The sequence below is a fragment of the Uloborus diversus genome, chromosome 8 (assembly GCF_026930045.1).
Source record: "Uloborus diversus isolate 005 chromosome 8, Udiv.v.3.1, whole genome shotgun sequence".
Taxonomy (NCBI): domain Eukaryota; kingdom Metazoa; phylum Arthropoda; class Arachnida; order Araneae; family Uloboridae; genus Uloborus; species Uloborus diversus.
The window spans coordinates 91,883,091-91,907,395 of record NC_072738.1 but is presented as its reverse complement, the minus strand read 5'-3'; the positions used below and the strand labels follow the sequence as shown (position 1 = coordinate 91,907,395).

The window sequence follows — 24,305 nt, the reverse complement described above, 5'->3', positions numbered from 1 at the left end:
AAGCAGCAATTGGACAGAGGTGTTCTTACTGTTTCAACAGCTGGAAAAATTCATTCAAATAAAGAAACCACAAGTTTAGATTTAGTTAAGCCTTTGGGCTCCATGAAAACTATTTTTTCTTTGGAAGAAGGAGATCTTCTTGTGGACTAAAAGAAAGGAACTTTTTGTGGTGAAGGCTCAAAAGGAATGCAAGAAAATAAAAAAATCTAAGCAGAGAGAGAAGAGAAGAAAATGGAAGAATCTATGCAGGAAGAGGAGAAAATTGGAAAGTCTAAGCAGAGAAAGGAGAAGAAAGTATAAAAATCTAAGCAGGACGAGGAGAAAATCGAGGAAAAAAGAAGAAACAAAACGTGAAAAAGGGATTTGTGGATGACATTTTTTCATTTATCCCATCAACTAGTACAGCAACGAAAGTTGGCCAGTCAAAAGATAAAAACAGAAGAATACAGTCTAAAACATTAAAAACAAAAACTGTACTTAAAGGGAAACCATCCGATTATTCATTGTCGTCTGATCCTTCTGATGTCGCATGCCTTTACTGTGGACATTTATATTCCCAATCGACAGAAGAATGGATTAGGTGCTGCGAATGCAAGAAATAGGCCCATTGATCGTGTGCAGAAGAGGAGGATAAGGACGATGAAGCTGCTCATCTTTATGACTTATGAAAAACCCTGAATCTCATCTTACCCCACCTGGTGGGGTAAGATGGGATTTTGACTCATCTAATTTAAACATGCGTCAACATTTTTCTGTTGGAAATAGAATATTGAGTCAAATTGTATACTTTTATAATACTTGAGAGATAATAATGACATAGTTTTCTAATTGACTTATGAGTTTAACTTGCCCTCACAACTGTTTTTTGGTTAAGTATCTCATCTTGCCCCACCCTCCCCTATTCATGCTAATTTTTTTTTTTTTACTATGAAATTTTATGGAACTACTGAAAACCACGTAAAATTACCTTGTTTGTTTTGGAAAATATGGTCCATGTTTGTATCACTGGCATAGTCAGTATTAAACTTGAGAAAAAAAAAGTATTTGTTCCTATTTTCAATATATATTTTTTAACATTTAAAATGTAAAAACTCCAAGTTTGGTTTTAATTTGAGGGTTTATTTTATTCACAAATTAATATGTATTTTTGAATTATTATAATTTTTTTGTTTAGTTATTGAAACTTCTAAAATATAATACTTTAATGAGTGAGAATTTGATGGTTTTTTTTTTTTTTTTTTGGGTGTAAAAGCATAGCAGCATTCTGTATCTTAAGAAAAATGATTATAATTCATTTATAAAAATAATTATAAAGATCTGAATATATTTTTTAAAGGATTAATAATGCTTTAGTTCCTCTGGAAAAAAAAAGAAAGAAAGAAAGCTCATTATATATCATATTTGACCTTTGTTTATTGTACTTAATTACGTTTACAGTTGATGAGTATGTTAGTAAGTAATAATTCTTCCAAATTAGTTGGTTGTCGTGGAGATGAGAACTGTGCCCTGGATGAAGGCTGCTACAATTCTCAGTGCCAACAGGTGTGCTCTCTACCTAGAGCATGTGGACCAAATGCCCGCTGTGAAGCCATTAATCACCGACCATATTGCACTTGCCTACCAGGTTTCACTGGAAACTCACAGATTGAATGCAGAACAAGTGAGTCTGTTATTCATAATGTAACACTTGCTTTTACTAGTATTTACTTTTTTCAATTAGATGTAGTAGAAATTTGAATTAATGCCTTGATGTTCCATACTTCGTAATATTTTTCTGCTTATGTCTTCTATAAGCTTATGTCACATACAATGAAATTATTCACAGTACAAAACTTTGTAATTGTATCTTAAAGAAAAAGCTCACTTCAGAAGATTATTGTTTATATTTTTTTTCTTTCTTAAATATGTTTTGAAACCTTAATGGTGCCTGTCTAAACAGCATGATTTACATTGTAACTCATATGTACTTTACAGTATTAGAATCTAATTAATGATTTTACAATAGACAAATTTTTATTATTGTCTATCTGAATTTTTTTTTAAAATCCAACTTAATTGTATTAAACATAAATGTATTATTTATTGTAGTTTGTGCTTTGCTTTGCAATTTTAAACACATAAATGATTTTACTTTAACCAGCATCAGAATTTTAAAGAACATTTGAATATTTTAGAATGCAAATGCTGATTACTACTTACCCAGTTGCTGTATTCATCCGTCCGGATTTCTAACCTATATTTCATTATGGAAAGGTTAATTAATTCATTGTTGTATTTTATTCAAACATATTTCAAAAGCCATACCTTACTATAAGAACTGGGGGAGGGGTCATGACGATTTGATCAAATCATTTGACCTTGTGATGCATTTTTAAAACTTGAGAATTACTTTACATTCATAGCAACAGTAAAAAGCGAATAATTTTACTGTTAAAAACATACTATTAAAGTATCTTTGTGTCCATACATTTTTTGATAGTTAATATTTAAAGGAGTAAAACTGTTTGAATTTTTATAGTTAAAAAAACATATAGACTGAAACAATACTGGATAAATTTAAGTATTTTCTTGCTTAATTTCCAAAACTTAAATATGCTTCTATTTCTAATTCCCAGTTGGTCCAGAGTGTCGTCGAGATACTGATTGTAATCCAGGACAGATGTGTTTGGGTGGAAAATGTTCAGGTAAAAATCTATTTTGTTCCTTTCTTCATAAGTGACTTAATATTCGATGACCTTGTGGTCTAAATGAATTCTTTTCTTTTCTTTAGTTGTGCCTGGTTGTACTTCTGACAATGATTGTAATCAAGGGCAAATCTGTGAAAATACCAAGTGTTTGTGTAAGTAAAAGCATTTTCTTTCTGGTTAAGAGGATTTTTTTTTCTGGGGCACACTAAGTAGATTCTAATCATAAGTTGCATTTAAAATATTGTTTATTTTGATGAGTATTGCTAGCCCTTTTTGTAATCAATAAGCATCCTGTATCTAGTTGGGGGGGGGGATCAAACACTTAGGATATTCAGAAATCTAATTCTTCCTTTTTTTTTTCTTTGTGTCTTGTTTCTAGATGGTTGCCGCAGTCACAGTGATTGTGGGTTCACTCAGGAATGCTATGAAAATCAGTGCCAGACACCATGCCGACCTGGGAAGTGTGGTATCAATGCCGAATGTAAATCTATCAATCATGCTGCCTTATGCCGCTGCTCGCCTGATCACACAGGCGACCCTAAAGTTCTCTGCAAACAAAGTAAGATTTTTTTCTATAGTTTTTTAATGCATAAAAACCTTTCTTTTTGGATTTCACACACTCTGTGTTTTTGTAATGTACTAAACTAAATATTATTTTCCAGTTCAAGTGGAGTGTCATGTTGATACAGATTGCCAGCTTGGAAAAATATGTGTTAGCACTCGTTGCTTAGGTAAGTGTTTAGACGTTAAGCATTTAACTTGCAATGAATAATACTATTATTTTTTATGTTAAAGAAGGATTTTTCTATATAATTAGAAAATTGCCCGTCAAGGTACGACGAATTAAAATTGCTTCTACATTTGAACAAAGCACTTGCCTGTTTGGTGATATTTTGATAGTTGAAATTTTAACCCTAACTCCAGTGGATTAACCCTAAACTCCCGTAGTTAGCGTTATTGTTGACCATTTTTTAGTATCTTCATTCTTCTAAAATTACAGTCTAATCAGTAAAACATTTAAGCTGATGGATCCAATTCAGCCTTGTCAAAATAAAGCATTTCCCTGCATGTCAAACATTACCAAAACATGTTATCAAACTGTCATGCTATGGCTTGACGTCAGAACATTACTTGATCAGTGAATTTGTCATTATATATATGAGGATACTGCACTTATTTATTTATTTAATAATTTTTTTCCCTTTCACATGTTTAACTGTCCAATTTTAATCACAGTTTGTTTTTGAAAAATGTTTTCATGAAAGGTAAAATGATGGAGGTTAAAAGTAAAGCTCCATTTTCCTAATTTTCTATTTTTAAAATATAGTCTATTCTCTTTCTTTTCCTTAGATTTTTTTCTTAACAAACTTTGTTTACCTTTTAACACTATAGTTGAGCAAATTTTCATAATTTATACTAAATGCCAAACATTTTTAGAACTTCAAATAATGTTGTGAGCTGAAATCATTTTATGTAGCTTTCAAAATGCATTTTTTTTAACCCTATTTAGTATCAGTCAGTTCAAACCTTAAAAAAAGAAATTAATAAATGAAGCAGAAAACAATTGTCATTTTTTCAAACGAGCTATTCAAACCACCTGTAATAGTTTTATAGTATCTCTATAAATGCATTAAATGTATCTTCTGTTTGTCATTTTTCAGAGGGTTGCCGTTTTAATGAGCATTGTCCTGATGATCAAGCATGCATTCAAGGTCGTTGTGACACCCCTTGTCGTTCTGGAGCTTGTGGCTTCAATGCAATTTGTCGAGCTTACCATCATCAAGCAGAATGCAGTTGTCCACAGCAGTACAAGGGCAATGCCAAGCAGTTCTGCCAACCTACTTCAAGGGGAGAATGTCAACATAATGCTGACTGTGGAAAGAATGAAATTTGCGAGGACTCACATTGCATTGGTAAGTTAAATACATTTAGTTTGCTTTAATTAAATTCATCTTAATCCCAATGTGCTAGTTTTTTTTGAACTAGCTATTAAAAATGAATTTTTGTTTGTCTTTGCAGTTGTTACTGGATGCCGATCAGATTCTTTCTGTTCTGTTGGTGAGATCTGTGAAAATAGCAAATGCATCTGTAAGTATACATTTTTTTTTCTTCTTTTTTCCCCACTTTGTCTGCATTTCAAGCAAATCCTCCCCCTTCATCCCCTCCCAAAAAAAAAAGAGATCAATAGTGACAAAAAAAAAATCCCTTCAATAAAACCATCACAATAATATAAATGAAACCTTTTCATACACTAGAATAAAAATTGTATGTGTCTGATCATTTTTGAAACATATTTAATTTTGTTTTAAAATTTTAATTTCCCCAAAAAGTAATAAACGGTTCTTGATTTTTCTCTGAACATCCTAAATGTTAAACTGCTGCAAGGATTATGAGAGAGTGGGGGGGGGGGGAAAAAAAGGAACAGCCTATATGTTGAAGGGTTTTTTTTTTTTTCATTTTATTTCAATAAAGTAAAATGAATCCTAATTTTTGGTTCCTGCCAGATTTCCAATCTGAATTTTGGGTCCGGTACAGACTTAAGTTAAGAAATCTGTTCTTATATTTGAAAAAGCGTTTTGAACTCAAACTTATGTCAATAAATTTTTCATGTTAAGTCTCCCTAATTTTCATCTTTCAATGTTGGCAGCAATGTAATTTTGGTTTGGTGTTATAATCTCTTTTTCCAATTATAGATGGATGTCGCAGAGATTCTGACTGTACTTTTGACAAAGCCTGTGTGAGCAGTCGCTGTGTTAATCCTTGTGAGGTGTTTGCTCCTTGTGGTAAAAATGCAGATTGCAGGCCTATTGTTCATCGACCTCATTGCTCATGCAAATCTGGCTTTGAGGGTAATCCAGATGACAAGTGTAATGAAAGTAAGTTTGTTCAATCATACTCTTTCTACATAAAAATCTTTTGTGTTTTTTTTTTTTTTTTTTTTTTTTTTTTTGAGTTTTGAATTGAAAATGATTGATTATTTAAAGAATACTAATTTACATGTGTGGTTGATCTTGTACGGTCATGTGCTCACTTGCTATCGAATTTTTTGTTTTATGCTGAGAATTAAAGTTAAAACTTAAAGATGCTGAGTTACAGTGTACTGGGAAAATTTGTTTTACTCTGAAGAACACCCATTCATTAAATGAACTTACGCTTTCTGTAGTTAAATATTCTGAATGTATCTTTTGCTTTGGGTATTCAATACAAAATTTGGTGCTCATCTATACAAATTCAAAGGTCAACCAACAGCGTACTATTAATGACTAAAATTGTTCTCCTTTTGCTGTGATTAGATCACATAATATCAATGTCTTAAATTTATCAAGCTAAGGGGTCTTCTCTTCTCACAATAAATAACTAGCTAAAATCATTTAGTTCTTCTCATGTCTGAATTTGAAAAAAAAAACTTTATATACCTGAACTATGGCTTCATAAATGTTAATCTACTTTAAACTTTGGGATTTTTTTTTTAAAGATTTTTTTTTAAATTCTGTAAGCAAAATAAAAACATGCAAAGCTATGGGCTATGAAATGTCTTAACACCTATGATGAATTTAAAATTGTTTTGAAGTTCATTAATTTTATACAAACTGTTACATCCCTTTTCTCCTTGTAAACCTTGTTTTAAATTAATTCACTATTTCATGTTTAATTTATTATTTTTAATTATTTTCAGTTCCAAGCCAGCTTGTTGAGTGTTTAGCTGATACTGATTGTCAAAAATCAAAAATCTGTGAAAATAGGAACTGCCTGGGTAAGAATTTAGAGACAATATTAATAACATTACTTTTGGCATATTTTAAAAACATTATTGGCATGAAAATTAAGTAGGTGCAGCTGAGCCTTATTTCTAAGACTGAAAAAATGTTTGATTTTATTTATATTCGTAGAAACTTACTTTCTCTGTTTTAACAAAGAAGAATTATTAATTTTAATATTTTAACACACAATATACATATTTAAAAAAAAACTTTTATTAACATACATATTTATTTTCTTATCTAAGATAAAATTTTTGCAGAAGGAGTTTTTTAAATAAAAATTATTGAAAAGTTTTGTTTTGTTATTAATTGTTTTGTAATGCTCTAATATAATCATCTTAAACATTTAATAAATTAGTTTAAAAAAAAAAACTCTTCAGCTTTTCTGTAGCCCAGTTTTTATTAAATTATGGTTTGCATTTGTTTAATTATTAATATCATACCACTCTACAGCTTTTTTTTTTTCGAACTAGCATTACCGAGGCGGAAGGGGGTTGGGTATTATTTACTTAAAAATCTATCAATGTTTGTCTCAACCTTACATAAATCTGTGAAATAAATTAATTTTTATATTATTAGAAAAAATAAGTACTATCTTGAAATTGCACCTTTAAAACTATGGTCCATTCAATTTTGCTGTTAAATTACTGTTTGATTATTGTGTTAAGTTAATGTTACCACGCTTGAGATCATGAGGAATATCTCAATTATAATCTTGATAATGTTTTTTAAAAAGCGTAAAGCTTTTTGCATGTTATCCAGACTGAAATTTCTAATGGTAATTTATTTCTTAGAGGGTTGTCGCCGCAATGAGGATTGTCAATTCAACAAAGCTTGTGTAAACAGGCAGTGTATTGACCCATGTTCTTACCCGGATGTTTGTGGAATTGGAGCTAAGTGCCTTGTGAATGATCACCGCCCTATTTGCACATGTCCTTCATCATTGACTGGAGATCCAAACATACAGTGTGTGCCAGGTAATAATTATTTTATTTTTTTTAATTGTTTAAATCATGTGGTAATTGTTGGATGTCTTTTTATCCACAAGCACACTTATTTTTGTGTTGAAAAAGGCAATCCTTGTAATGCCAAAACAGGTGCCTACATTAATCTGCAATTTTGTGCAATCAAGCATTGTTATTTCTTATTTTACTTTTCAAGCACAAAGGTATTTTTCAACTCTCATGTGGTAATGTTAGATGTTCAGTAATGTTTAGTTTTTCTACTTATTAAACTTCTCTGAATTCAGCATAAAAGTCATGATATTTTGACATTTTATCTAGGCAAAGGCAGTAATATTCAGCCTAACATTGAACGTATTCTGCCGGTCATTCTAAGGAGGACAGACCTGATTATCTCTGGAGATCACATGCTGAAAATGCATATGGCTTCTTAACAAAAATAGTATTAGGAAGGCACGTGTATTCTGTAATCTGTTTATTTGTGCTAAACAACGTTGGATATTTCCTATTATACCTTGGTTGACATTTGCTTGAACCATGGGAGTTTCATAACATTCCTATTAAGTGTTTGAGGAATTTTGTTTCAGCTACTGGTCTGTTTTAAGACTTCTGTTTGGGGACTAGTACAATAGAACTCTGGTCGCGGTGCTTGGTTTGGTTGAACTCCCGTTTCTTTCCTTTCATTTCAATATTCAACCTGCATCCCATCAATTTTAGTGTGTAGCAAAGGTCAAAAACCTTGACAAGCCATGATGTAAATGAAATATATTCAGCACATTTTCTGCCATTATTGTATTTTTTAAAAAATATTAATGTATGGTATTTAAAAAGCATATTATGTCAAACAAAATGATGAGTTTTATACCAAGACATTAATTTTTATTTTCAGTGCCGCCAGATCATTGCTACACAGATGACGGCTGTGGTGCCGGACATATCTGTGAAAACAACCGCTGTATTGATGCCTGTCGAACATATCATTCATGTCCTTATGATCAGGACTGTGTCAACAGAAGATGCCAGGATCCTTGCAGTTTCTTTGGAACTTGTGGCACTAATTCCATCTGCCATACTAATAATCATGTTGCTATTTGCACATGTGAACCTGGATATGTTGGAGATCCTAAAAAGGGTTGTGTTTCGGGTAAGTGAAAAAGATAATATTTTCATTATTTCATGAAAATCCTTAATTTATGCTTGAATGTTTGAAATTATATGCATCTTTAGATTTGTATCATTTTCCTCTATTTTGATACATTTCTGGTAGCAAATGTCTTGATATTTGCAAATGAGATTTAATATGGAACTAGAACTGCAATTTAAAGAGAGTACAAGCTAACTTAACTAATAGTATTTTAATGTGTGCACATTGTCTGTAATGTCATATTTACATTTACAGCGCTCTCTCTTTAGTTTAAAATCAAATGGTTTCAATATTACTAGTAGTTGTTTTTCAGTGTTTTTTTTTAATTAATTAATTTATTTATTTATTTATTTATTTTGTTTTGTTTTGTTTGTGTATTTATTTTGCAGTGTTTTCCTTGCATAAATTCAAACAGTATATTTGTAAATAATTATTTATAGCTTGGTTCCATCAAAGTTCATTTCTATTTGAACCCTGATATTTCTTCATCAAAACAATTAAGTTGATGTTCAAAATGTTTTAATTATAATTTTTCCCCTTTTATGTCTTTTTGGCACATTGTAATGAAAATCAGTAGATTTATATTACTTTTGCGTTTCAAAATGTTCTATGAAGTAGATTTATTTTATGTCTGTGTAAATTGTGATCAAATATATACTGAATATGTATGTATGTTACAGAACGCCAGCCATATGAAGGATGTATTGAAGATAATGAGTGTGGACCTGGATTTATTTGTGAATCTGCTGAATGTTTTGGTAAGTTTGCAAAAACTATTACATTTACTATTCATAATGAAAAACTAACTAGCATTTGCATAATATTTTGATGAATAAACCATTTTCTAGTACTATCAGTTTATCCTCGCCTATGATTTAGATTTTATGTGCATGCATTGAATTAGAAAATACACCTTAAGAATAATCTGAAGTAGTGTTTGTGAGTAAAAGAAGAAGAAAAAAATACATAAATACATATATTACTACTATTCAAAATCTTTACTTCATCTATTTTTGACTGAAGTTGAAGGGCCTTTTAAAACAAACCCCTCTATAGCAAGTATCAACTGCTTCTTTCCAAATACTTATGAAACAATACTCCAATACAATCTTATTGAAGCAGTAATTTTTCTTAATATCAAGATTAGCCTGATATTTACACAGTTTAAAGCAGGGATGGTGTGTTAAATCTTTCAATTATGGAATCACAAACTAAATCTAAAAGTTCTCTTACTATTATAGTAGCCCATCTCTGAACCTTTTACGATATCTTATCAAAAATAGGTAATAATTTTTCAATAGGAGTATTGTTTTAATTATTTTCTGTAGAAAATATTAACATTAAAATTTGTGTTTTTTATTAATATAAGAATTTGTTAACTTAAAGGATCGGTCACACTCTAAATAAATTGGAGCCAATTATTATTTCTGAATTGTCTTTTTTTACTCTGACTCAGTACTCGTTATGTACTCCCATCCATGTGGGTGTTTATTTTTTTTTAAAAAATGCTAATTTTCTTACAAAGGAGGGTCTAAAACTTTTCAGTGCCCCTTACTCCAAATTACAAGCTTCTGAAGTTCACTCCCTGTTTTTGGCCGAAGTAAATGTCCCTTGGAAGATTTAGCAAGACCATGTATGGTATGCTGCTAATTATCCTAGATTCTCTGCTCTGCTTTTTACCCTAGGTTCTTTTATATGGCTTTATCTAGACTTATGGTGGGTCGCATAAAGAGTTTAATTGTTATTGAAAATGGGAAGACTAATGCCTATTGTTCCTGTTCAGTCATTGCGTGTCCATCTCATATCCTTGATTGTCTTGGTGCCTCTGTAAGGCAACTGTTGAGTTAAAGTATTTGCAATTTGTTGATTCAGATTGATCTTTTGGACTTGGTCCTAAACCAAGCAACTACAAAATGATTTCTGAAATTTGTGTGATGTATCAATCATAGCATAAGATCTAGATAACTGTTTTACATGTCTTTCTGCAAAAAAAAATCTTACTGCATTTTAAAAAAATATTTTCAGAGGGATGCCGAAATGATTACCAATGTCCATCAGAGATGGCTTGTGTACGCAGAAGATGTGAAAATGTTTGTCACCAAGTAGGTGTGTGTGGAGTAAATGCTGAGTGTATGGCAGATAATCATCGCCCAATATGTTCTTGCAATCCAGGATATGTTGGAGATGCTCGTATTGAATGTAGAATAGGTTCGTACCTTATGTAGCTTTAAAAACTTTTGTCTGCAGATTTATTCATGTTGAACGTTTTTTCTTTAATAAGCATTTTATTTGCATTTTGAAATCATTGGTTTTTTGCTCTTGTGTTTTATAAATACAATAATATTTAAAACATTGCTTGATATATTTTTGAGTTTTTTTTTCACTGTAATTCAAGTTATAAAACTTTATGAACTATTGTTCTTGGGTAATCCATACACTTTATGTTGATTAAAAATATAATAATTGCATTTATATTCGTTCCAGCGGGTTTATCTAACATATATTTCTTTTATTCTCTTCATCAAACAATATTTAAATTTTATTTATGGTTTATAAACGGAAATAAATAATGTTTTAAAGCGATTTTTTCTAATCTTTTGTTGTATTTTGATCCTTTAGTTGAGGAACCAGAGTGTCGCAGCGATGCTCAATGTCCTATTAGACACATCTGCAGCTATGAAAGATGTATAAGTGAGTGGCAGAATTCTGTGACACCGTGTAATTTCTTTATTGATTTAATGCACTTAGTTGAACATTTCAATTCATTTGCTCATCTTTGTTTTTTGATAGTTGGATGTCGAAACGATGAGAACTGTGGCATCGAAGAAGCTTGTATTAATCGTGTTTGTCAGAACCCATGCAGTGTCTTCGGAGCTTGTGGCCGCAATGCAAACTGCAGGCCCATAAATCACAAACCTGAATGTACCTGCCCGGCTGGTTTCCGTGGCAACCCCAATGTTGTTTGTGAATTTGGTAAGTTAAAGAGCTAGTGCTAAAAAATTGAATGCAGTTTTTGCAAATAGACTTGTACAAATTGAAATTAAATGTTATTAAGTTTGCTATCATGAAATTTTAATTCTTATTCAGTTACTTGCTAATAGCTTTTTTCTTCCATAGAAACGCACCATGGTTATCCATGAGGACATTAAATGTGTATAAAATAGCGATAGATTTTTTTTTTGTTTTTTCTTTTTTTTGTCCTCTAAGTTGATGTATAAAATGAATCAAAACTTTCTTTATCTAAGTTCTTGTATTACATTATTGATTTATAATTGCTGAATGTCAAATGAATTTCAAAATATCTTCAAGTATTATCTGTTTAGTAATTATTCGAAATAAAGTCCTTGAATCAACTTTTCTGTTGCAGAATGAAAAGTCACTTAATGTTTCTTACTCTACTAGTGTACTAATTTCTCTATTGAATTTTCAGATAAAGTTAAGCCCGAATGTGAAGTGGATCACGAGTGCAGTGTGGGTTACATTTGTGAAAGCACTCGCTGTATTGGTATGTTTTATACTATTTTTCTGGTTTCAAAATTTTTTTCATTGGCGTTTATGTAATACTAATTAGATCTACTCTTAATTTATTTAATTGAGATGCTTAATGATTTTCTAAAATGTCGCTGTTTTTAACAGCTGGTTGTCGTCAAGATAACAACTGTCCTCGAGACTTGGCTTGCGTGAATCGTCAGTGTCAGGATCCATGCTTGCTTCCGAATAGCTGTGGACGGAATGCTGAATGCCATGCAGACAACCATCGACCGATTTGTACCTGTCCTAGCAATTTCCGTGGAGATGCTTATATTGAATGCAGAATTGGTATGTGGGACCTTGTTTTTCTTAAAACAACTGCACACTTAGTAATAACTTGCCTCTAATGATTCAAATGCAATATTTTTGTTTGTTAAATGATAAAATGAAAAATTATTTTTAAAGTAATTTTTAGTATAATGTAATCAAACTGAAAGTGTGTTTGAACTTATCAAACTGTAATCTAATTCGATGAAAAAGTGTTTTCAAAATCTGAATTTTATAAACATTGGTCAATTGACTTTGTTTCTAAAACATTCAGACAATGATTGGTTAGAATTTGATAGTAATCTGAATGCATAATTTAAAGTAGTCAAAGTCATGTTTGAAGTTTGCTGTGATTGAGCAGGTTAGGAATATTAAACAAAGTTTTTTATTTTTACTTGCTTTCTTAATATTATTTCCTAAAAACTTTTTGAACTGTTCTAAGGTTTTGAATTTTTGCTGAATGACTAGATTCATTTCCTGTCAGTTTTTGCTATTGCAATTAGAGCTATTTGACAACTGGCTTGCTTTATTTTGGCCTTATGCATGAGCTAAATAAATTGGTTACCTAAACCCAAAGGAAAAATATGGTTTTACTGTTTGACCGTATGTAATTTGGCAATTTGCCAAGTAAAGACTATTCCATCGGAATTAATCTAGCAGGGGAGAAGGGAAAATAACGCTGTTATTTTGATGCACGCTTTTAATAATATCACTAGTGCCTTATTCATTTATTGCATTCTCTAAAATAAAATAAGGGAAAACAAAAATAGTTACCTTGGAAACAACAAAAAGAAAAGAAAATATTTTCATTTCGTTCAGGAAAGTAAAAGCAAAATCGTAAGCTCAAAACTTTGTTGTAAATAAATAAATCAATTAATTTTTGCCATGTGAATATAGATCGAATATACTTTAGATCTAAAAAATATTGCTATGAGCAAATTTTCATTTTTACAAAACTAAGGCTAAATAATAGAGAGGCAAAAGTGCTCATCTGTAGCAAATCAACTAACACCCCTATAAACTAATATATACGTCCATTTCCGCCTATAAACCGGATATCAGCCATTCCATGTAATCGATGGTCAAACAGTACCCTTATAGAAAAGGGGATGCTCTGTTCATTAGGGTGGTTCAAAAATACATGTAAAAAAAAGTTTCTCCTAGACAATTTGACACCTCTCAATATTTTGCGACTTGTGGATAATAGTGTACTGGAAAAGTTTTAGCTTCCTATTTCAACTGAAAGCGGGTGTTCAACCCCTTCCCCCAAACTTCATACGTATGAGGAGAAGGGTTAAAAAAGTACATCGAACTGGAAAAAAAAGTGCTAGATATTATAATATGAACATACATTGCATTAAAATAATTATTCACAAAAAAACCGTTGGGGAAATTAAATTTTTCTAAACTTGCAGCATTTTCTTTACTACGGCTAATGGTGCTAATGGCACCCTCTTAAAATCTGAGTAAGAAGCTAAAAATTTTACAGCATAATACTATTAGTAAGTCGAAAACAAATAGGGTGTGTGTGTGTGTGTCCTGGACTTTAACTTAAAAAAAAAAATTTAACTACCCTACTGTTCATGTCATCCGAAAATTATTTGAGAATGAATCTGAAGCAATTTTTCTATAAAATTGTACTGGTTATTCTTTACTAATAATGAAGCAGAAAGTCTCTCTGTCCGGAGGATGTCTGTAGGATGTCTGTAGGATATCTGTAGGATGTCTGTGACGCGCATAGCGCCTAAACCGTTCGGCCGATTTTCATGAAATTTGGCACAAAGTTAGTATGTAGCATGGGGGTGTGCACCTCGAAGCGATTTTTCGAAAATTCGATGTGGTTCTTTTTTTATTCCAATTTTAAGAAAAAAACTATCATAAATTACGAAATCATCATAACGTGGAACCGTAACATGGGCACAAGCCAATTGGCGAGATACGAAATTATCATAGCGTGGAACCGTAACGTCGGTACAAGCCAATTGGCGAGAAAATTCACCATACATTATCTTCCTTACTAATAATAAAGCAGAAAGTCTCTCTGTCCGGAGGATGTCTGTAGGATGTCTGTAGGATATCTGTAGGATGTCTGTGACGCGCATAGCGCCTAAACCGTTCGGCCGATTTTCATGAAATTTGGCACGAAGTTAGTATGTAACATGGGGGTGTGCACCTCGAAGCGATTTTTCGAAAATTCGATGTGGTTCTTTTTCTATTCCAATTTTAAGCCCATTTTTCACAGAAATTTAATAAAATGGGAAAGAATTTGTTCTGAAAATTATCTTTCTTTTCTTTACTTCTTTATCTTTCTTCTTTTCTTTTCTTCTTTATCTTTATCTTCTTTACTAATAATAAAACTGAAAGTCTCTCTGTCCGGAGGATGTCTGGACGTCTCTAGGATGTCTGTGACGCGCATTGCGCCTAGACCGTTCGGCCGATTTTAACGAAATTTAGCACAAAGTTAGTTTATAGCATGGGGGTGTGCACCTCGAAGCGATTTTTCGAAAATTCGATTTTGTTCTTTTTCTATTCCAATTTTAAGCCCATTTTTCACAGAAATTTAATAAAATGGGAGAGAATTTGTTCTGAAAATTATCTTTCTTTTCTTTACTTCTTTATCTTTCTTCTTTTCTTTTCTTTTTAAATAACAAACCTGAAAGTCTCTCTGTATGGATGTTTCGATCTCTGTGACTCGCATAGCGCCTAGACCGTTCAGCCGATTTTCATGAAATTTATCACACAATTAATTTGAAGTAGAAGGGTGTGCACCTCGAAGCGATTTTTCAAAAATTCGATTTTATTTATTTTCTATTAAAATTTTAAGCCTTTTTTCACACAAGTTTTATAAAATGGGGAAGAATTTGTTCTGCATATTATATTTCTTTATCTTTATGTTTTTTATTTCTTTATCTTTCTTCTTTTCGTTTCTTTTCTTTTAAATATTAAAGCAGAAAGTCTCTCTGTCTGGATCTCTATGACGCGCATAGCGTCTACACCAACAGTTAGTTACAACAGTTCTTACACGTATATTAACCACTGTATTAGGATTGGCAATGAAGTTTCTTCAAAGACTGTTTATACACCACCACTGCCTACAACATTGCAAGAATTGAAAGATCGTATATGTATATGAAGGATCTGCTAACTAAAATCGCCGCATTACGAAAAATTGACAGTGAAGCACTAAAAAATGTATGATATGGACGTGTGTCGCGTAACGAATGGCGCACACATTGAACATTTGTGAGTGAAAAAAAAAATCTCACAGTTTATCTTTATTTTTATGTATCATTTATGCATCTAAGTGTAATAGTTAATGAAATATAAATTTCTAAAACCGGGAGATTCTTTTATGCTAACCCTGGATTTCCTTTAGGTCAAGGCAATTAAAAACATTCCAAATTCTCTATTACATAAAACACTAATGTGTACGACACTAAAATAATTGAAAAAAATAAATTTTAAACGCACATTTTTATATTTTGGAATTCGTTACAGACGCTTATCTGTTACAGAATCGATTCCGTAAGAATTATGCATAAAATTAAATTATCGTCAGCGGTTTCTGGTCACGGAAATGAAATTAAATTCGCAACTCCAACGAACTATAGGGGGCACTGAAGTCACTGTTTAATGGCGGAATTGAAAACTAAAACAAACGCACATGGTAACGAAGAAAATGCTAAAAGTGTTGTGATTTTTGTTCGTACGTATGATTGTTTCGCTTTATTCTTTTTAAATGAATTTTCAAAGTCTTGTCATAAAATAAAATCATTTCATATATATTGCAAACCTGTAATCTAATTAAGTGAAATAGTTGCTATGGTCTGTGTGAAACTATTCTTTTTTTAATTTTTAGCTGGGGTGGACGTGGAATGTGAACATGACTTGGACTGTTCTGTGGATAAAATATGTGAAAGTACAAGATGTGTCCGTAAGTTTTTATTTACATTCAGTTTATTTCTTATCTTTGCATAACTGATGCTATATGTAATGTTTAATTATTTTTTTCTGTAATAACCAAGTTTAAATACCATCTTTATGGCATTGAGAGTTTGTTATATTATGCAGTCTTCAATTTCAGAAAGTTCTAAAAATGAAAAATGTATTCAAAATAATATTTTTATAATGAAAATTCTTGCAAAGAAAAGAACTTATAATCACTCTGTAAAAGTAACAATAAAAAGAAAAAAAATGTTAAAATTTCAATCCATCTTAAATTGTATTCTTTGTTTCTTGAACAGAAATATGCTAGTTGAGAATATCTGCTTTGTGCTTACACCTTTTGTCACATTTTGAATTCATAAATCAGTTCTCATGGAAATAAATAAGTACCTTTGAGCTTTTGGATGCAAAGACATCTGGTAAAAGCTTTTACAGAATGTCTTTTCATCCAAAACTATTTTGCATTGAAAAAGGGGTTCTTTAAAACTCCAAAACATGTGTATGCAGTAACCTGCTAATTTCCTGTTGCACTTTCATGGGTTTTTTTTTCCTTCCATTTATGATAAATTCCTCATTTTGTGTATTTTCTTTTCAGGGGGTTGTCGAACAGATGCTAACTGCCGCTTTGAAGAAACATGCATTAATAAAGTTTGTCAGAATCCTTGTTCTGTTTATGGAGCATGTGGACAGAATGCCCTTTGCAAAGCTATTAACCATGATCGAGTTTGCACATGTGCACCAGGTTACACAGGCAATCCTCACACCCTATGTACTCGCAGTAAGCATTCGGTTTTATATATTTGTTAATGTATACAAAATAATCATTTTCAAAAGGTTGCATAAAATATTGATGAAAATATTAAATGCATGTAAAAATAATTGAAGTACGTCAAAAAATATTGTGGGAGTTATTACAAGAATATTATTTTACAATGAAATTAAAAATTTCCTGGATGAAAAATTTTGATTTAAAAATGATTGGTACATTTTGTTTTCTGTCGAGCATGTAAAAGCTTAAAACATCAAAATTTTAAAGAAAAAACAATTGTTGTTAGTTTCTAAAAGTTTTATGAATCTTATAGAAGGTATGTCCGTCTATATCATCTAATGGTACTATTTTTCTCTCCTTTTAGCTCCAGTTCTACCTGAATGTACTGTTGATCGAAACTGCTCCTTGGGCTATATTTGTCAAAGCCACAGATGTGTTTGTAAGTTCTTTTCTATAGATAATTTGAGCTGTCACAAGATTTTTACCGCAGTTTTAATTTTTTAGCTATTGGGTGGTTTCTTTTAGTCAAAACTATTACTTTTGATTAAAGGAATAAAATATTACGCTCTACGTTTGCTATCAACCGTATTGTAACCAACACATGTGAGTAAAGAAGCCAATTACATATTGTGCTCTGCAAATGACATCAGTGAATGGCGTTCATTTGCGATGTCATCGGCAGAAGCGTAAACAATGAAAGCGCACCAATTAAAAAATTTTTTTTTAAATATTAAATTTAATAAAACTATTTTAAAAATGATCAGATCCTATGCTTTTAAGCATGCTCTTTCAGAAAAAATACTTTAAACATTCCATAAACGACCCCATTAGAGGGGAAATATAGTTTAAATGCAGTTACAAAACCATTAATCGAAGTTATTTACTTATTTGCTCATTTTCTAACATTTAAAAAAAAAAAGTAACTTTCTTTAATGTTTACTTATATTTTCCTCCTTTAGGTTTGTTAGGGTTCAATAATGTTGCATTCTCGTATGATTTTTGAACTGTTGCTTTCCTGTAGAAAACCAAGGCAGACTTCTTTATCTACCTTAAAATTTCTGTTGAAATCATTTTCACTGAAAATAGTGGCCAATTTTAAACTTGTGATCGCAAAGTAATTGATTAATTCAGAAAGTTTCAACCATTCATGAAGGATTTTTTTTTCACTGCATTTGTTATCAATGGAGATTCTATACATTATTAATTTTTAGTTATGGAAGTACCCCCTTTTTTTAATATGATTTGCATAGAAACTTAGTTTCTGTATTTCCTTTTTCTGTAAAGCTAATTCTATCATTGTTGCACCTAGTTGCTACATATCTTAAGCAAAGGTAATGAAGTTTCATTATTGTATCCCATGTCTGTAAATATAATTACTAAAATCTTATAATAATCTTTCTACTTGTAAAAGTTCAGGAAGTTTGCCAAAGTGTCAAAGTTATTTTCCAGCCTCATATGCTATGTGCCATACACAATGTTTCTATCTAACATTTTGCTCCTTGTATTGTCTGTCTTCTTCAGGGTGCAAATAAGTTCAATGAAAAAGTTTTCTCAATAATATTTTAATCTTTCAAGAGTTAGGAAAGTTGATTTTCAATGTTACAAGAGTATATTATCTTCCTTTTTTAAATGCATATTTGATTTTGCATTTTATTTAACGAACTTAATCTGTAGGTTCCATTGTTTTCTTTCTGCTATTGATAAAGTATATCGTGCAATGGGATCTGTTTGGAGAAGTTTTAAGGAAGTTCTACCATTTTTCAGAAGTTGTTTGAACCTGATTTAAAACATGCTGTTTTATTTATTTTTTTTTAAAGGTATTTATTAACTTATTTGAAAAAGAGTTCAAAGGAAGTCTAATAGTTTTGCTAGGGGACTTAAAGGTTGAATTATGAATCTAGGCTGAAAAGGCTCTTTGTATACATTCTTGATGAAAGAATAGTTAAAGGTAACATGTTTAGCTAACATGTTTAGCTATTGTTAAAATGTGGTCTTAAAAGGCAGAACCAGAAATAATTGCTTTTCAAATCCCTAGCTAATCTTGAAATTAAGGGTAAATAGTAATTTAATGAAGTTGTAGGAATAATTTACTGAAAGTAGAGCTGAAATTTGACATGGGCAGAATTTCTTTAGTGAGGCTCTAAATCTTCATTGGGGATGGACACGAACCAGTGAAGGTGGACCTTGACTTTGTTTGATGGTCATCTCTTTTCTATGTTTACAATTCTTTAAATCTTAATGACATTTTTTCAATGATTTTTAGCTGGCTGCCGCTCCAATGTAAATTGTCCATACGATGAGACTTGCTTGCATGGCCATTGTCAGCGTGTGTGTGAGTTGAGCGGAGCATGTGGACAAAATGCACATTGCACACCTGTTGGACATCAACCACATTGCAGTTGTCCTGCTGATTTGACTGGAGATCCAAACGTACTTTGCAAGCGAAGTAAGTGTACAATTATCATTCTGACTCTCTCATTGTCATGTTTTTAAAAAATTATCATATTTTGCCACCATATACTGAAATTATTTAATGCAGTTTATAATTTTATGTTTTCTTTCACAAATTGTTTCAGTTTGAAGCTTTAGACTAAGCTAAACCTGAAGTGTAAAACTCGAGATTAGGAATTCTGAATAGTAGGCAATGGCTACCATAGTCTCAAAAATGTTAGCCACTTTTAATTTTGGTAGGCATTTTTAAAAAAATTTTCAATAGACCCTTGATTGAATGTCTTGTTATACTGCTCATTCTGACAAAACTAAAATTATCTTCTCACAACTTAAAAGTTTTTTATATTTTGCTAATTGTCTTTCGAATGAGAGTTGGACTAAAAAATCAAAATATTGGACAGTGGGCCTAGTACCTTAGAATTATATAACTACTGCTATTTCAGAGTAACAACTGAATTTCTGTTCACTTTTATGTCTTTAATTTTGTCAGAAAAATAAGGATAAAATAAAGGGCTCAATAATGCATTGCACTTGGTACAGGTAGTTCTTATAGAAAAATAAATACCTAAAAATTTCATGATTATAATCTAATAAAAATGTATTAATTTTTCAAATGTTTTGCTCGGCCATACGACTTTTTATTTAAATCATTCTTTTTTAATTCAAAAACAAGAAATGGATAATGTTTCAGCTCAAAAATATGCTTTCCTTTTTAAAATGTTGCAAGTTGGCTTAAAAAGAGCATGGAACAATACAGTAGACCCTCGTTTTACGTAGGTTTATTTTACACGGTTTCAATTATACACAGTTTCAAATTTGACACCTTTATTTTATTTTGCATGGATGATTTTTGGTTTTATGCGGATGAGGCAATGCAAAGAGATAAAATTTTCCCCTCTTTCAAATTCCAAACTCCTAAAGATTTCAGATTACATATAATAAACTGCATTTTGGCCTGCTAATAATCGAGCTTGGGCCACTGGAGACATTTTATGTGATTGGTTCCAGAGCTCTTTCCAGAGTTAAAGTTATTAAACTCACACAGTTCAGAGCTCACTGGAAGAAAAGCTTTTAAGAGTGACAAAGGAGGACAAAAGCAATGAGGATACCGACATCGATGACACAGAACCAAAAACGTTAACATCAAAAATTTTGAGCCATTCCTTAACAATAGAAGTGATCTTTCTGATTTGTTAGTGAAGAAAGATTCTATCACAGAAATGATCATGGATGCGTTAATGCTCTGCAAAGAACTGCAGAGAAAAATTCTTCTGCCAAAAGACTATCATAGCCAGCTCCTTTTCATAAACACTAAATTAATTTGTTTTCTTTATGCATATTGTTCATAGAAATTGCTATAAGTACACATTAAACTTATTATACAATTAGTCGTCACTAGAATGAAGTATTTTTTTTTATTTACGGAACTTATTTTAACACTAATATTAAATCTTAATTTATGCGGCATTTCCAAGGAACGTAACCCCGGCATGAAACAGGGGTCTACTGTATTCAGCGCAAAAAATAAATAACCTTAAAGGAGTTTGCGCCAAATTACATTGCCAGGATGGAGTTGACCAATACGCTGAACGTCTCATGATCAGAAGTGTGTTATGGTAGCACCATATTCAGTATGTTTTTCAACAAATTAAGAAACACATGGTCGCCCTTTTTGGCGACTAAGAATGGATTTTTTAGTAGCCATTTTCCATGAAATGGTCTCCCGTTAATCTAGAGCTTTATTTCAATTGTTTTAAAATTAGGTTTAATATTTGAAATATTTTTTGAATTGAAATATGGTGCATTACTTTGAGCATTCGCTTGCAGTTTGGAAATAGCCTTTCATTATATAAATTTTAAAAGATCTTTTAGCCAAAAATAAATGTTAAAAATATTCTGTTGGAATTCATTAAGAATATATTTTAAATGTTTCTTTTTTTTTTTGCTTGTAATATTTATGGTGGAATTTTCTTCACTAGTTCCAGAACCTGGATGCCGTAAGGATGATGACTGTGCTGTCAGCCAGATCTGCGTAAAATCAGAATGTGTTGGTAAGAAAATTAATTTTTCAAATTCAGTTATCAAAGATCACTTGAATGTACTATTTTATCAACTACCCACATTCTTGAAAAGAAATAATCTTGATCTCAATTTTTAATCTTGAATATTACAAAATCCTAAGGACATATACATGTTTCACATGAATGATGACATAAATGCAAAAGTTCAGATATTTATTTAATTATTTTAATAGTATTAATAGTAAACCCAACAAACTTAAAGAACTGAAATATTATGTACAGGACAGATTATCATTTTCAACTCCCTTAAATATGTTTGCTCTCCGAAATTTCCCATTGCTCCATATTTTGTCTTGTTACACTCTTTTCCTGGATTAATCTGTTTTAAATTAGTGAACCAGTTAGCAATCTATAGGAAAGTAAAGTATGGTAAAACTATGGGGAAGGGGGGAGGGCCGGAATGTGATTTTAATCAATTTTCTGAACATTCAATTTTAAAATGTGTAGAATTTCAATTAAAGTGGCTAAATGTATTTTTAAAATCAAAGCATTGGAGTTTTTTAGTTATTAATTTTTTAATGAGATGAGGAATTTTTCTTGAGGAATCACATTTTTCCTGAACAACCTTTGTCCCAAAGATCTGGATGAGATTTCACTCAACACTTTCTCTTGTTTGTATTCCAAGTTTGAAAATGAATCAAATAATCAGTTACAATTATTTTACACCTTACTATTCATTAATATTACATTCTTGTGATTTATTTCTTCCAGCTGGTTGCCGTTCACACAGCAACTGTCCATTCGACAAAGCTTGTGTCAACCGATATTGTCAAGATCCGTGCACCATCGGAGGTATCTGTGGAGTTAACACGCAATGCCATGCATCAGATCACAAAGCCATATGTTCTTGTATTCCAACCTATACTGGAGATCCACTAAAACAGTGCACTAAAAGTAAGTACATATATATATATATTCAATTTTGTTTTGCTGATACACAAATAATATCAAGAAGTTTAAGTTTATAGTTTGACTTCCTATTAATATCTTAAAACTTAATCCAATCAGCAAAAAAAGTTGATGAAATAAGTTGTGTATATAAATTAAATTTGTAAAGTAATTTTATCTTTAGTAATTCTTCATGATTTTTCACTCACATATTTCAATTTAAAATTTTTCTTTGTTTTGCAGTTCAATATGAATGCGAAATTGACAGCCATTGTGGACGAAATTTTGTGTGCGTTAATAATGAGTGCAAAGGTACTTTTTTATTTCCTTTTAATTTCATTATATACTTAAATGAAATTTTCTGAATTATTTCTGAAAAAATTATTTTGTATGGAAATGTCATGAATCGATTATATGTTGCATTTAATTGCTTTTCAGATTTAAAATTGGTATTACTTTATTTTATATACAAATACAAATGTGACGACCAGCAACAGGCTTTGGACCCAGCTAGACTGGTCCTAGTCAATTAATTAGTCCCCAATGCAGATCAATGGCCCTCTTAAAGCTATCCCTTGCTCATTACCGCCTCGTCCGGTAAGCTATTCCAAGTGCCCACGACCCTGTTAAAGTAGTAGTTTTTCCTGATTTCCAAGTTAGCCTGAGATTTAAATAGCTTAAAACAATGACCCCTTGTCCTGCTTTCCCGGCAAAAATTTAATCCATTTACATCTTTCATTTTGATAAATTTAAATAACTGAATCATGTCCCCTCTGACTCTCCTTTGCTCCAGGTTATACATGTTAAGCCTATTAAGTCTGGTATCATAATCTAAATCTGAGAGTCCCCTTATTAATTTAGTTACCCTTCTTTGAACCATTTCCAATACAAAAATATCTTTCTTCAGATAAGGTGACCAAAACTGAACAGCATACTCCAAATGAGGTCTTACTAAACTGCTATATAAAGGCAGGAGAACTTTCTTAGATTTGTTTGAAATAGATCTATTGATAAACCCAAGCATTTTGTTGGCTTTGTTACTAGCAATACTGCACTGTTGACTAAACTTGAAGTCCTGATTTATAAAGATACCCAGATCCATAACATTTTCTGCCTGATTTATGACTGAACCCTGTAAACGATATCTCATACGCTTATTTCCATGACCTAAGTGTAGCACTTGACATTTCCCTATATTAACTGCCATACCCCATTTATCTGCCCACTTAGTGATATGATCTAAATCCTCTTGCAGCTGTTTTACTTGTTCTTCATTTTCGACAATCCCCATAACTTTTACATCGTCAGCAAAACAATTCATGCTTCCAGAAATATTTTCATTGATGCCATTCATGAATATAATAAACAAAAGAGGCCCTAAAACTGATCCCTGAGGAACCCCACTTAAAACATCACTCCAATTAGAATGATTTCCTCTCACAACTACTCTTTGCTTCCTAAAATTCCTTTATGAATCTGAATAAGTTACTAACAAATGTAATGTAAGCTAAAAAAAAATTCCAGAGCAGTAGAAAAACCAGTGTTTTTTCAGTGAAATTTTAACTGTGCTTAAATTACTTATAGTAGCTAACATTTTTAAAAGTATTTTGTTTAAATTATAAGTTGTGATAGTTGTTTTTACTAACATTTAAGTTTTAAAACAAACACATTTTGTAATGTATTGATTAAAAGTTTGTGTCCTCAAAATCAGTTTTATAAACAGGATAAATTTAAATGGGTTTGTCCCATAATTTGTTTTCCGTTTTGTTTTGATTCTGACTTGACATTTGAATGTATGGACATATGCCGAATGTGAACA

The 24,305-nt window shown here is 31.4% G+C and overlaps 1 protein-coding gene across 1 annotated transcript in view; it reads left to right on the top strand.

Moving 5' to 3' along the window:
• LOC129228208 (fibrillin-1-like) overlaps positions 1 to 24,305 on the top strand; it is a gene marked incomplete at its 3' end in the record, with an annotated part of 107,463 nt that overhangs the window by 59,340 nt on the left and 23,818 nt on the right. Inside the window, 24 exon segments of the mRNA XM_054862873.1 lie at positions 1,478 to 1,660; positions 2,616 to 2,684; positions 2,771 to 2,839; positions 3,067 to 3,246; positions 3,350 to 3,418; positions 4,349 to 4,600; positions 4,707 to 4,775; positions 5,381 to 5,563; positions 6,364 to 6,441; positions 7,243 to 7,425; positions 8,300 to 8,554; positions 9,235 to 9,312; positions 10,580 to 10,762; positions 11,174 to 11,245; positions 11,345 to 11,527; positions 11,985 to 12,059; positions 12,191 to 12,373; positions 16,212 to 16,286; positions 16,893 to 17,075; positions 17,431 to 17,505; positions 19,330 to 19,512; positions 21,497 to 21,568; positions 22,310 to 22,492; positions 22,730 to 22,798. Coding sequence (XP_054718848.1) covers positions 1,478 to 1,660; positions 2,616 to 2,684; positions 2,771 to 2,839; positions 3,067 to 3,246; positions 3,350 to 3,418; positions 4,349 to 4,600; positions 4,707 to 4,775; positions 5,381 to 5,563; positions 6,364 to 6,441; positions 7,243 to 7,425; positions 8,300 to 8,554; positions 9,235 to 9,312; positions 10,580 to 10,762; positions 11,174 to 11,245; positions 11,345 to 11,527; positions 11,985 to 12,059; positions 12,191 to 12,373; positions 16,212 to 16,286; positions 16,893 to 17,075; positions 17,431 to 17,505; positions 19,330 to 19,512; positions 21,497 to 21,568; positions 22,310 to 22,492; positions 22,730 to 22,798 — 3,204 coding nt within the window.